Genomic DNA, 15022 nt, shown 5'->3' on the forward strand with positions numbered 1-15022 from the left:
TTTTTTGTTTTGTTTTTTAAAAAGGAGCCATCAGATGTAGAAAGCTATCATTTTTATACACAACACTACCAGATGGGCACTGATCATCAGAAATGGTCTAAGCAGGATACAGAAAGGAATTATGATGCTCTCTTAAGGGCTGTTTCATACATCACACATTCAAACAACATACAGCATATTATTCTTTGGACATTTCAAAGTTAAAGCCAGAATTTCATAGGCAAGTTTCTGTATCAGAAGTAATGTTAGGCACATTTTTAGTTTTTAAAACTAATTCAGATATTATAAACAGTAATACATATGAAGACTCTGCTGAAAATGTACTGTTCAATTTCTTAAATAATCAGAATTTACATCTACCTTGTCATATTGCGCTTTCAGCTCTTCATACTGAGTCTTGTATCGTCGTCCAATTTTCTTGACCTGTGTTATAGTTTTGACTTTTTCTTGTATGTCAGCCACTTTATTCTCTAGCTCCTTCTGAAGAGTGTCCTTTTCAGTTCTTATTTTAGTTAGCTCATCTCTGAGGGTCTGGACCAGATTCTGGCTTGTAGTCAGAGATGCATTAGATCTAAACACCAAAATTGGATGAAGAGATGCATGAGATCTTGCCAAGAGATAAACAAAGTCAATACATTTTGATATTGCTATATTTTTGTACTGTCATAGTCATCATGAGTGAATATATATTCAAAGTAAAGTACCCATATTGAATCAAATTTTAAAAGTTAAATTTGGAGTCATTTGGCTACTTATTTTAAATGTCCTGTTTCCAAACAAATTAACACTTCACTTTTTATAACTAGGAGTATAAAAAGGAGTTAAATTGCTGAACAAACACCAAAGGCTTAACACTTATATCGGGACATTTAGTAGTTTCATTTCCTGATGTTGTCTTATTTTAAATATTACATAGTAAAACAGACTTTTAGTATGCAGAACTTTCCACAAGTTTCCTTATACCGTACCTTGCTATTTCTGCTTTAAGCCTGCCTGTTTCTTCACTCATCTGTTGTATGCGTTTGGTATTTGCCTCCTTCTCTGAAAGGAGTTTCCGATATTCTTCAAGATCAGTGTCTTTCTGTTGGCTCAGTAAATGCTGAAAGATATTTGTAATCTGAATAGTCTTGATTCTTGCAAAAAGAAAACATATTAGAATTCTACAGAATCTGTACATGTTGGTGATTGTTGCTTTTGTGCTCTGTCAATGATGGTTTAGAACTGCATTCTAAGTTAGGCATGTAATATTGTATAAAAAAAAAAAGGATGACCATGTTTACACTAAGGTATCACCACTAATGTATCACCACTGTTGCACAATTGTGATAAATCTCAAACAAAGCATACCTTGTAAGTTATCATTGGAAAAGTTGTAAGCTGTTGAACAATGTTATCCTGTTTATATGAGTGTAGTATCATTGCATACGAAGTTATGAATCTTTGCTATGTGTTTGTATCTCAAACATGTTGTGTTCCTGGGTAACACACACAAGACAGATTTAAATCAAGACCAGTCAGCTATGGTTGATGGACCATTAAGGAGAATCAACTCTTCCAGTGGGCCCCTTCCAACTATGCCTCAGAGAGCATGTAGACAATTGATGCCTCATGAATCGGCAAGGGCACGTAGAACATGTGATTCATGACTCCATGTTTGAGACTAACTTTCCATGCACATGGACTGAGAATATAAATGGAGACTGTGACATTATCCTTTTGCCTCTTTCTTGCTCCTCATCTCTGGACTATGATTTCTATAACAAAGGGAAGCTTTAAACAATGGACTGAGGATCCCCAATCATTTGGATGACCCAAAGAGACTTATTACAAACTGGCTGATTTAACATCACTGCTATTATCCTGATCTACAAACTCTGAAATCAACTGTAATGTATATGATTCATTTTAACCTTTTAATCACTCTTCTTTTCCTTATTAATAAATCTTTAGTTACTAAAGATTGGCTGAAGCATGTTTTTTGGGTGAGATCATGAAGTATATTTTGATCTGTGGGTAAGTGGCCGGTTCTTTGGAACAGGAAAAATCTAATATATGTTATTTCTGGTTTTAATAATCCTTGATCACAGATAAATGGTTTGTCTGGGCAATGCATGAGGGCCTGAGGGGGACTGTCTGTGGCTCCATAATAACTCGTATGGTTATTTGGAAGCACACATTTTTACCGGTTTGGTGAAGACTTAGGATAGACTACACCACCAGCCTGGGGTATATGCCCTGTATTCTGGCAATCTGACCTGAGATTGGTGCTCTTAGCTGTGTCCCATACCAGGCAGAGTGCCAAGGCAAACTCATGGTATCCTAACAAATTCAAGATTTATAAATACATATTCATTGGTGATGTTTCACAAATCAAATTCATTTCAGTCTTCCACCACTTTTTCAGGAAATGGGGTTGATCTACCAACATTTGAGTTCTTTCATTTGGATTTCCTCTGTGAAAAGACGCACTCACCTGGGTCCGGGCTTTCCAACGTTTGACATCCTCTTCCAACAGCTTCTTTTCTGCCTGAAGCATTCCACTTTTTTCACTTAGCTCAGCATTAGACTCTTGTAAAGGTAGGATGTCTGCCTCTAGCTTACGCACCTGGGAAATCATCAGGTATTAAAATATACCCCCATCTCACTGGGGGAGCAGCGGGGATGTTGGTCAGACTGCCAGAGTGATGTACAGCCCAGAAGGAGAGATGGGAGAGCGCATGCCCGAGAAGGCCATGGCTAGGTCCCTCCTCCTCCTCGGGTTCTTCACCTCCCACTGGCCAGTCAGGGGAGAAGTGGGAAAGCTGATTGATGGTGGAGCACAAAGGTCAATTTAAACCCCTTTCCATGCTTTCAGGGGTGTCTCCACTGGCTAGCGCAGATAAAGGCTAAAAGGTGCAGCACTCCCAGAAGTAAATGACACTTAAGATTTCACTGGTGGACCTTGTGCCTGTAAAAGAGGAGGCCCGAAGCCTTCACAAGTTGAGGTCCCCCTTAATATCCTCTACTCATCTTGTGTGTGTATGGGGGGAAGGGGGTGGGGAAGAGGAGGAGAAGATTCAGAAGTGAGCTGAGTTCTAGGGGTAGACTGAGGAGGGTCAACCCTGAGTTACTGGTTATATGATGGGAGTGGGAGCCCTGTAAATCACACTGGACACCATTAAATTCCTGGTCTGTGAGACAGCACTCCTGCCCAGTGTTATATGTGGCTTAAATTAATAAAATTGCAGCCCACCACTTCAGTCCATCCCTTTTTCTTTTATTTTAAAAAGAGAGTCCTGATCAAAGCGTATTGTTAACCAAGAGTATCTACAAAAAGAACAGGAGTACTTGTGGCACCTTAGAGACTAACAAATTTATTTGAGAATGGAACATATAGTAAGGAGATACATATATACACATACAGATAACATGAAAAGGTGGGAGTTGTATATATCTCCTTACTATATGTTCCATTCTCAAATAAATTTGTTAGTCTCTAAGGTGCCACAAGTACTCCTGTTCTTTTTGCGGATACAGACTAACACGGCTGCTACTCTGAAACAAGAGTATCTACTGATTTTTCTATTTTATTTAAAGCTGCCAGAAACTTTTTGCATAGTAAACAGGGCCTTGTCCTCTGACATCTTAATTATATTGAAAATCCTCTCAGTTGTGTCTGAACTGATTGTCCCCCACTTTATAAACAAATTTTAAGCAAACAGTTACTGCAATTAGTGATATGTTATATGTCTAACAAACCCAGATGTTGATTCATTCAAGTTCTCCTTCAAATACCGAGTGTCTGAGAACTCTGTGCATAAGTCTCATCACTAACCTTTGCCTGCATTTGTTGTAGTTCTTGTTCTAGCCTCTCTTTCTCTTCTCTAAGCATCTTGTTGGTTTCTATCAACACATTCATGGTTTCCGTCTTTTTCATTAGTTCTTCATGCTGAGCAATTGTTTTTGCTGTTATCTGTTAGGTCAAAGAAAATCATCCAAACTGGTTTAGCTTTCTTTGGACATAAACATTCAAACAACATTCACTGGCATTCCATTTTAGAAAACTATCACTGTGTACATAAACTCATGTAAACACTTTTAAAAGAGTTAGATGAAGAAATTAATATATTGTTTAAAAACCCTGAAAATAGCAGGCTTCCCCATTTGATTCTCTGTACCATTTCTCCAAACATTTCTTTTGACTGCTTCCTAAATATCTATTCTGCACAACTATACATGTTAAAACAAGTTCTCGAAACATAATTGCTATCCTGCTTTTGAGAGCAAGTTCATCGGGCTAGGAGCAAAGTTAGTACAACTGGACAAATATCAATCCCAATCCAAATACAATGGACTCTTGCACAATTCTTAGCTTTTAGCTTATGTTTGCACCGCAGATGAGAGGCATGCTTCCCAACTCAGGTAGACAGACACATGCTAGCTCAAATAGAGCTCTAAAAATACTGCTATAAATAGCAGCATAGCTGAGGATAGCACAGATGGGTGGCTCAGGATAGCTGCCTAAGTACATACTCAGGGGGTCTGGCTGGCTTCAGACTCTGACTGGTAGCTTGAGCCGCTGCCTGTGCTATCACCAGCTACACTGCTATTTTTAGCAAGCTAGCTTGAGCTAAGCTAGTACTTCTGTCTATCCAAGCTCAGAAATACACTCCCAGCTGCAGCATAGACGTACGCAGTTGAAGTAGGAAAAGACTTGAATAAGGAGGAAGACATTTCAGCCAGTTGTTGAAAGTGTAACCAACAGTTCATGTACACACCTGCACCTTTTCTCTCTCCGCGTTCAGACTATCGTGCAACTCCTGGAGCTCCCTTTCCAGGTGATCCACCCTTTGACGATAACGCAAGCTCTCCACCTGGGCCACCTCAAACCTTGTTTCCGCAATCTCCTTCTCTCGGCGTATAAATCTATAAGAAAGGGGGTCATTTGAACTCAAGAGTAAAAAGTTAAATCTAGACACCCACGTCAGAATGACGCCTGCTGTTAAAAGAAAATAAAAATGGCAGTTGGCTGAAGAGACCCAAAAGCAAATCCTAATATCTACCAATAAATAAAGGAAACAAGAACACTTGATCCTACTCTGGGAAGGTGTCACTCTGTGGAATGTTCTTGCCACCAACATTTACCAGGAGGTACCAGGCCCTCCAGACAAGTCTTTGCATTACATCTTTTCCATATGATACTTGGGACCATTCAGCAGTTGCAATTGCACCTATCTCAGCTAGTACTGAAGCAGGGCAAAAGGCTGTCACCATAGCTAATATCAGTTAAAAATTAATCCACTTTAATTTTGAAATTTTCTGTGTTTTCCAAAAAAGAAAATGAAGGTGAACTAACCAGTTCAGCAACTGAAATTACTCACAATGACTAAGGAAAATAGTTTAGGATTAAATTTACCTGAGAATTTCTAAGATTTGTTCTTGTGATTTGCCTTCTTCATTGAGAGAAACATTCAATGCACTTGGCATGGATTCCTTCACAGAGGTCACCATCTTGTCACTTAGATTTTCCAGTTGCTCATGTAATAATCGGTTTTGTTTTTCTAAGTCGTCACAGCGAGACCCAAGCTTTGAAGCTTCATCCTACGACAGAAATATTTTTCTGTTTGGTCATGATGAATTTTAATTTGCATGGGTCTGAACACTACAGATATCTATACACTTCAGAAAAGTCACTGAAGCCAGAAAAATCTTACCTTTAACATTCTCTCCCGCTCCTCCCATGAGGCTTTGCACTCCAGAAGTGCAGATTCAGCTTTCTGAGTAGCTTCTTCTAACTGCTGCCTTATTGCTGAATTCTTAGCAACTTGACTTTTAGCAGCCTGCAAGGCCTCAACATCAGCTGCATGAAGCATCAATTCCCGTTCATACTTATTTTGAGCTTCTGAAGCTATCTTTGCCTGTGAGAAACAGTGTACTTTGTTATTTTTCAAGTATATCACATACCCTCCATAGCTCGTTCAAAAGTTACATAAATACAAAAAGGGAAATTTCCCAATATTAGACTTGTCTTCTCTTGTACATCAATCCTGATAAACAAAATAAGCCACCAATAATAAAATCTAAGCCACCTCCTCAAAGTGTCCCTATCCCTTAACCCATGTGATTCTCAAAAGCCTGAGAAAACAGATATGCAGATTTGACTATATCCCGAAATATTAACGCTCTGGCAGCCAGCTGGATGAAATCCACTTTTTATATGCCCTATCACCAACCCTCTCCCTTTAAATTCTGCATTGAGAGGGATAGGAGCTTGTTCAAGTACTTCTGCTGATTGCAACTATGGAGAGAGATAAATACAAAAAGGGGGGGGAAAAGACCAGCAAAAGATTGATTCAATCTTATTATCTGACACATGAAAATCCCTGGCAATTAAACACTCAGTCTACATAAGCTACACAATGGAGTTTTCTGAAAGAGTTATTGGAATTCTCAGATGCAGAAAAATAAGCATGACTAGGTTTCACTGTAAAAACCAGCAGTTACTTGACACCAAACTTATCTTCTCAGAGTACTGGCAAAAATGTTTTACTGCAGTTATTGTTGCTAGCATGCACTCTAAGTAATTGTCAAAATTGGGTTTGGAAATAAATTTTCCCCTAGTATATACTGGTGAGAACTTTAGTTTTCACCTTCTTTTGGAGAGTTAAGTAAGAATCCATTAAGATCAGTTAAGTACATCCCACAATCAGTGTTCCCTCTAATTTTTTACGTCCATGTGTGGAATGAATTTTGTTATGTGCACCAATATGGAAGTGATGTTTGACACATCACCTTCATATTGGTGCACATAACAAAATTCATGTGGTGGGGGTGGGGCTGAGGGGTTTGGAGTGTGAGGGGGGGCAAAGGGCTGGGGCAGAGGGTTAGGATGTGGGGGGGGGGATGAGGGCTCTGGCTGGGGGTGCGGGCTCTGGGGTGGGGCTGGATATGAGGGGTTAGGGGGGCTCAGGGCTGGGGCAAAGGGTTGGGGTGTGGGCGGGGATGAGGGGTTTGGGGTACAGGCTGCCCCAGGGCGGCAGTGGGAAGAGAGGACTCTCCCAGACCTCTCGTGCTGCAGAAGTTCGGGGCTGGGGAAGAGGCACCTCTTCCCGGTCGCGGCAGCTCCAGCGGGGCTAGACCAGGCCAAGGGAGGGGCACCTCTCCCCGCCGCGGCAGGTTCACACTGTGGCCTTATACAAGTGCAGGATTTTTATATTCAAAGTCTATTTAATTAACACTCTAGTTATTTAAAATTTAGATTACATCAAGGCAATAAAGCACCAGGAAATACAGTCTAGGAAACAATCATGTCATAGGAATGGACGAACTGCTCCTGTAATACTCTTCTATTTCCACTAATTTCTCTGACCAACTGCACTGAAAGTTAAACTTGTCCTTGGCTCCAGACAGAGACAAAACTATCAAACAATCTTCATCTGGCCATTTATAGCTAAAACCAAAACTTACTTGTTCCTGACAGTCACGCCTGGCTTGCTGTTCATTATTTATTGCTGTGCTTGCTCTTTGAAGAGCTTCCTGGACTTCAGATTGCACATTAGAGAGACTCTTCTTCAGTTCAGATAGCTATAGGAAGGAAATAAAATTGAACATGACAATGTAATTTATTAAGTACTATAACACAGTGTTTAAAAGAAGCAACACGAAGAGGTACAAGATATGAATAATTTAGAGCCAAAGGAGGAATTTTTGGTGAGATTTAGATTTTGGTTTATTAATGTAATAGAGCCATTTTTGTGCAAATTCAGGTCTTCTGAGCTCCCTTTTCAGAGATAGTTAACTATGCTTTCCCAGCTGAGTTCACATCAGTGATGCTGGTTGCACAGCAGTCTTGTTAATTTCAACTCCAAGAGGAAGGAAATCAGCCATTTTCCAAATATAAAACAGAAAAATTAAAGGGCCTGGATGCCCTAATTTTGGCATACATACACAAACACTGCAGCTTGGTTTTGCTAGTGTGCCAACGCTATTTCCTTCAAGCACTGATCAAAGTATAAGATAAGAGAAACAGTGAAGGACTGAGTGGATAAGAGTTTAATATATGTATTCATATATTTTAATATAGCATCCTTCTAATTGAATTACACTCCTGTAAAACCTTTTGTGAAAGGTACAATAAATTAGCATTGGAGACTGCATTGCTTTCCTTTTCTGCATAGAAGTTAAAATGAAAACTACAATTAAAGACTAACTGCAAACATATTCTTGTAGACACAAGGAAGGTGAACGTTCAGCACTCTATACCTGTTGCTCCATGTTCTCTATAGCTTTACGTTTCTCATCCTGAAGTTCTTGCTTTTCCTTCTCTGCCTCCATCAACTTCTTTTCTAGCTGGGCTTGATACTCAGAAGAATCCTTCAAACGGGCTTCAACAGTTGCACGAACTTCCTCTGTCACCTTTACAAAAAAAATAATGACAAAAGGTCAAGCCGTCAGTAAAAATTTAGATCCACACACACTACAAAGTACATGAGATCTGCTTGTGTTCCATACTTTCCTTATAAAGATTCACATTTTATGTTTCACATTCATGCAATACTCATTTTAAGCCAAAAAATGGATTCTCAATCTCAGTTAGCCAAATGTCATGGGGACATTGGAAAGTATAGGAAATGGTATTTTTGAATAACTCGGGATATTTTCAACATCCCACTGGGGGCATTTTTGAAGAGCAGTTTCAGATGACTAGGTTGGGATATGTATCAGCTGAAATATCTTATTACATATTAAAGTTTGTAAAATGATAATAAAACTCACGCCTCAATGAAATGTTTGCAATAACTATTGGAGGGGAAGAGGACTGGATGCTGGACCCAGAGCAACATGTACTTGATCTGTTGGATGCCACAATTTTAGTAAAAACAATACATTTTGTCTGGTGATCAAAGTTCTATTTGGGTATTCTCTACTTTGACAAATCAAGAATCTAAAAGACATACTGACAATTTATAACATTGGGCTGCATTTGCAGTTTAGGCAGTGATGTTTTTTACAAATAGGATGTGGATATTTGCCTTCACACTTGAAGTGTGCCTAGAAAGTATTCTTTCGCATATTTGAAAAGTTTACTCCGTTAGGATAAACAATGATTATATAGAATGTCTGACAGAAATTAGATCTGATTCATATGCAATGCCTACATTTCCAAAGGTCCTGTGAGAGCTGAGGCCACTTTCTTGAACTTGGAGACAGTCAGGCAAGGAGTCAGCCTTTCCTCAAATTTACAGTTCAGTTATATTAACACAGGGGCAGGCAACCTATGGCACACGTGCCGAAGGCGGCACGCGAGCTGATTTTCAGTGGCACTCACACTCCCTGGGTCCTGGCCACCGGTCTGGGGAGCTCTGCATTTTAATTTAATTTTAAATGAAGCTTCTTAAACATTTAAAAAAACCTTATTTACTTTACATACAACAATAGTTTAGTTATATATTATAGACTTACAGAAAGGGACCGTCTAAAAACGTTAAAACATATTACTGGCACGCAAAACCTTAAATTAGTGTGAATAAATGAAGACTCGGCACACCACTTCTGAAAGGTTGCCGACCCTTGTATTAACATATGGGCATTAAAGTATGCAGGAAGACTGAATGTGCAGTTTGCTTGAAAGTCTATTTACAGTAAGTACTGAAAAGAAATGGTATAATTTCACAAGACTCTAACATGCACTGCAAAATGCTTGCTTCTGATTGTGACATCCCATGAAACACAGGCTGCAGAACTCCTCATAAGTAAGAGTACTAATACAGTGAAAAATATGACCAAGATGTACACTGTTATATTTAGCAAGTAATGTTAATGGCTAAATACATATTGACACTTACCTGTTTTTCTTTATTAAGGGATTCTTCTAGACTAAGAACCATAGCTCTGTACTGTTCCACATTACTAGTAGTAGTCTTCAGTCTTTCCTTCAGGTCATTAACTTGTTCCTCAGCTTGTCTTAGTCGACTAACAAGATCATCCACATCCTCATTTGCACTAGACTGTCCTAAGATATAAAAATGCATAAATTTCATAAACTAGAACTCAGTCTTTAAGATGTAAATTATGTCCAAGTTATACCTTCTGAAGATAAGATAAGCAGTGGCATTGCTTTGTGATTTTCACAGGAAGCAACTTAATTTCATCAGACATTACCCTGGCGGTACATATTAATTTTTGTAGTGCTGCAAGGGAGAAGTGAGATGAGACAGTACACACGAGGGTAGTCTGGTAAGACTAGCCTTATAATTAGAGCCCTGTGATTTTCGCAAATATGAAGTCAAAGGAAATAAAATGAAAAACATATATAAAACAGAATAAAGCAACTGTGCCCTCCTGCCCCAATACCTCACTCTGCAGGGGTGCATAGGGTCGCAGTGCTGCTCAGGCTTGGCCCAGCCATCTCTCTATCATGATGTGATGGGGTCTCCAGGCCAAATCTGAGTGAATGGTGTTGCAACCCAAATTTGCAGTACTATTTGCTCAAATTTGGCCCAACTGCCCTCCTACTGCCATGATGGCCAGGTAAAACTTGAGTGGTGTTGTAACTCTGTCCACCAGGTCACAATGCCTGGAACGGGAAGCTGGACTCAGTCTCATGGGGCAAGAACTACTGCTGCAGCAGAGCAAATGTTGGGTGGGCTCACCCTGAAACCCCACAAGGGCTTCCACCTCCCATGGGACATGAGAACCTTCTCAGCCTCCTACCACCCCATGGAAGGATCCTCTGCTACTCCTGCTGGGATGGATAAAACAAAGTAACACAAAATTTCCCAAAACTAAATGAAAAACTATAAAAAGTTTTAACAAATGTCATGGGTCTCTACTTATAATCTTACTATCTCTGTAAACGTTTCTTTTTAAAAGATAAAGTGCCCTTTCATATTTGGAGGAGAATGTACACATTAAATTTGAATATTTTTTAACGCAGAATTTTTGGAGTATTATAGGAATAAAAAAGTATTTTTTTTAACAAGTAAGAAGTTTCAAGGTTCATAAATTTCTTAAAAACACAGTCAAACTTCAAATTATTTTCCAATGATTAGAAGTTTTCCTTTAAGGCTCAGAACAAACATGAGAAATTTCAAGCCAAAAGGATTTTTTTTTTAGAAAATCCTAAGCACTAAATAAAAAGTAATAGCTCATGAGTTAAGTCCTTTCTCATCTGTAACTATTGCTAAAAATAAGAATATGTAGATCTAAATGTTGCACAGTGGAACAAATTAAAATAAATTCATAACCAAAACATCATAAAATCCTGTATCTTAAACACACAACTAAAGCATTCATGAAAACAGGACTTTTAAAAAAGTTAGTTGCTATCTGTTGAAAGTATACATCACAAAATCTGCAGCTTTAAAAGATGTAAGGTAAAACACTGGCCCTAGTGAAGTCAATGGAAGTTCTGCCATTAACTTCTGCGGAACCAGGATTTCACCCACAATCTTACATTGCAATTATGACAAAAAATGCAAGTTCAGAAATTTCCACCCATTACCCTAAGCAATTAATTAGGATGGTGAGGATGAGGAATTAGAAGATCAGATGTATTTAAGAAATAGCATTTCACATAAAGGTAAGCTTTCAAGTCTACGTAGGAGACCTATTGATTTGTCCTGTTTTTAAGTCTGGTCCATCTGAATTCTTTTATATCTCACATTGGTCAAACTGTATCTGAACATGCTGGAGTAATCAGAATGCGGTTTTCTGATTTCAGAGACGGTATTCCTAGATTTACACACAACACTGGACATAAATCACTCTAGTCTCCTCCTTCATCGGGCAGCTTTCAAACTGGTAAATGTTTCAATAAGTCACCGTTTCACTTTACCTTTCCCAGGAGCCTGCTGCGATGTCTGGGAGGCTAACTGAGCTTCAGTATTATTCAGCTGCTGTTTCAATGTGGCAATCTCTTTTTGGGCATTCTTCAGCAGTTCCTTTGTGTTAAGGTGACGGTTCATTTCAGTCTCAAGTTGTCTTTTAGTATCCAACAGATGAACCTGTAAAGGCAATGTTCTTGAGTCTGCAATACCTGACACATTGCATAAAAATCCAACATAATTAATACAAGACAACAATATAATGATTAAGCAGATCTTGTAAGCTGGTAAGCAATTTCATTTATTTTTCTCTTAAACATCAATTAGAAAAAATTGCTTACAAGTACTCACATCTTGGTTTTTGGTAAGCACGTGCCTTTGTTCCACCTCATTCTCTAGTTTCTTCTTTAGTTGAGATATCTCACGCTCTAGTTTCTCTACCTGGTTGTTGAGTCTTTGTTTAGTCTCTGTCTCGGACCTCTCCAATATCACCTGATAAAGGCACAAAATGCAATTGCTACCATGTGGAACAATTCAGACAAGTAAATAAATCCTAATCACTTAGTAGGCGTTAACTCCATACCATTCCCGTTAACGTCACCCCCCACAAAAAATTACTCACCACACAGTATGCTGTCTCAAGTATCAAGATGTTATAACTAACACAGCAGAACTTGTTACCACCATGAAAAATGAGTTTTTACTGCCTGCCAAATTTTTCTCTAGTAAAATTTCTTGTAACTACACAAATCAAACAGCATATATTTTAAAAAAGATGTGTCATTAAAGAAGCGTTCAGTCATCATTAATGATGAATTTGTTAGGAATGTTATCTTAAGCAATTATTTATGAACGAAGTATTAAACACATCACAGCGTAACAGGAAAACAAAATTAGTAGGTCAGGCAGTGACCAGAATCAAGTTTGTCAGAGTTAATGAAACAAGTAATCACTTTTTTGATCTGATCCACAATTTATAGTCACTTGCATTTTAATGGTAATATTAATCAATGGAAGAAGAATAATTTCTTGTCTTTTGAAAAGTGCATAAAAACGATGCCCATACTGAAAACAGTATTATTGCTCACTGATGAAATTGCTAAGTAACATATTCAAGTAATGAATGTTTATTTATGACTTGAAACAATAATTGCTGTTTAATGACCTGATCCAATGCTTATTGAAGTCAAAGATTTCATCAGGCATTGGATAATATCTTGAAACATGCTATTTTCATCAGTATTTTTAAAGCCTTGAATATAACATACCAAGTCATTATACTAATTCTTGAAAGATCTGACAAAGGAAGTGTTACACATTTAGTGTTATCAGTTGAAAAGACTCTGTCTCCAGTTCACATGGTTTTTGCATCCAACAAAAAGGATGGCATTTGATTATACCTGAATAGTTCGCAGATTAGTAAGCAGTAAATTTTGTCCCCTTTGCTCAGCTAACAAAGATTCTCGCTGCTGGGTCAGACGAACTTCAGCCATCTTCAAGATATCCTTCTCTTTTTTCAAGTTGTCTGCTCTCACCTTTAAAAGAGCAGATTACAAATCAAAATTTAGCATCTTAACAGCAAATCTGTGCATTAGTTAATTTGGGCAAAATTTACCTACTGTATAACTTCTTGAAAAACAATCAAGATAAGTAACCAAAGCCAGTCAAGTACTCTTCTAAATGTTAAATTTCTGAAATTTAAGCCAAATTACAATCTAAGTAAATAAGGCTGGAATTACAAAACTTTAGCTTTAGCTGACTAACATTAGCCAAAAGCAAAAGCTTCACTCTATTCATCAGTTGACGAAAACAGCCCTTAGAACAGTTTACTGAGTCTCTCAGTATTTGTGATGGTAAATAAAATATCTCACATATACATGTTCCAACACTGACATGATTTTAACAGCCAGTGTTTTCACAAGGCATGAAGTTAAGAGATTTAGTACTAGATTCCACTGAATTAAAAATTTCAGGTAGTGCGAAGCACTGGTTCAAATTCTAACCGTTTTCAAGACAATGGAATAGAAATTTACTGTGTCATTATACTAAATTTGAAGTGTACACGAATACAGATTGCATGAAAATGTTGTACAATCACCTCTGCCATAGCCAGCTTTTCATTAGCTCCTCTTAAGTCCTGGGTCATAGTGTTAATTATCTGTTCCTGTTTTTGAGTTGTTGCTGTGAGCTTTTGAGTTCTCTCCTGAAGGGATGTTATTTCTCGACGATATCCCTCAACATTATCCTGCAGCATCTCATAACTTTAAATGGAACAAAAAAAAAAAAAGTAGTTTATATTCCTGAGTTAAATGACTTACACTGAATTACAAGGTGGGTGCATACACTCACATAAACATGCTATGTTTTCATGTACCAGTTTGAAGCATGATTTACAGAGATATTAGCCTTGTAAAAGGTTAGCTGAATTGGAAAAGAGAATGCTAATTAAATAGGTTTTTCTAAAGCACTGCTCCATTTCATATCAAGTTTCTGAATATGATGCATGATATTAACTCAAATATTCAAGTATGGCTAATTCTTAACAAATAATGACCAATTAACAGAGGCTAAACAGACCCTTCTCTTCCACTTACTGAAGCTCCTATGGCTTTAAAAAATATAAGGTTTCTCTCGCTCTTTGGCTTTAATCCAGTAAATTGTATTTCAAATAAAGGATCCAAAGTTTCATGTTTGGGTTGTTCCCTTGTTGGATTTCTTGGTTTTTGTTTTTAAATAAAGAATTTATTATGGGCTCCCACTTTGGATTAAGTAACACTGGTACTTTTTTTTTTTTTTTTTTTTTGGAGTAGCAACATGCTATCCGTTTTGGGCTTTTTGTGGAATTATAAAGTTGCCATGTAACAATGCACCTACATTTGCCTCTGTGTGGCCACTGCATTCTCACTCAATTGGAAACATGGGTATTTTATTGGCAGTTCATATCAACAAACATACTATATAGTCTAACACCAAGCAATTAGCTTGTTTTCTCACATGTAAGACAAGAAAATGGAGTTCTACTTGGAAATGTAATAATCACCAACTTACCGTTTGGAGGCAAATTCAAGTTGGGTGGACATCTTAGCATTCTGTGACCGCAAGTCTGTGACTTGCTCCTGAAGTTTTTCATTTTGTTCATTTAGCAGTTTGTCGTTCTCCGCCTTTTCTTTTCTGTAGTTCTCAAAAACTTCCCGTAGCTACAGCAAGCATTAAGGAAC

General features: G+C 38.0%; 1 protein-coding gene across 1 annotated transcript in view; it reads right to left on the reverse strand.

Moving 5' to 3' along the window:
• The window catches only part of LOC113407204 (nucleoprotein TPR-like), a 70088-nt gene that overhangs the window by 28675 nt on the left and 26391 nt on the right, over window positions 1-15022 (reverse strand). The window contains exons 17-31 of the mRNA XM_026655373.1: window positions 14853-15001; window positions 13903-14065; window positions 13205-13339; window positions 12156-12296; window positions 11816-11984; window positions 9825-9991; window positions 8242-8394; window positions 7447-7563; window positions 5694-5897; window positions 5396-5580; window positions 4758-4905; window positions 3815-3952; window positions 2474-2605; window positions 969-1099; window positions 361-571 (exon numbers count right to left, since the gene is read on the reverse strand). Coding sequence (XP_026511158.1) covers window positions 361-571; window positions 969-1099; window positions 2474-2605; window positions 3815-3952; window positions 4758-4905; window positions 5396-5580; window positions 5694-5897; window positions 7447-7563; window positions 8242-8394; window positions 9825-9991; window positions 11816-11984; window positions 12156-12296; window positions 13205-13339; window positions 13903-14065; window positions 14853-15001 — 2343 coding nt within the window. The remainder of the gene's footprint in view (window positions 1-360; window positions 572-968; window positions 1100-2473; window positions 2606-3814; window positions 3953-4757; window positions 4906-5395; window positions 5581-5693; window positions 5898-7446; window positions 7564-8241; window positions 8395-9824; window positions 9992-11815; window positions 11985-12155; window positions 12297-13204; window positions 13340-13902; window positions 14066-14852; window positions 15002-15022) is intronic.

This window comes from Terrapene carolina, unplaced genomic scaffold, assembly GCF_002925995.2.
Source record: "Terrapene carolina triunguis isolate 2854851 unplaced genomic scaffold, T_m_triunguis-2.0 Scaffold210, whole genome shotgun sequence".
Lineage (NCBI taxonomy): Eukaryota > Metazoa > Chordata > Testudines > Emydidae > Terrapene > Terrapene triunguis.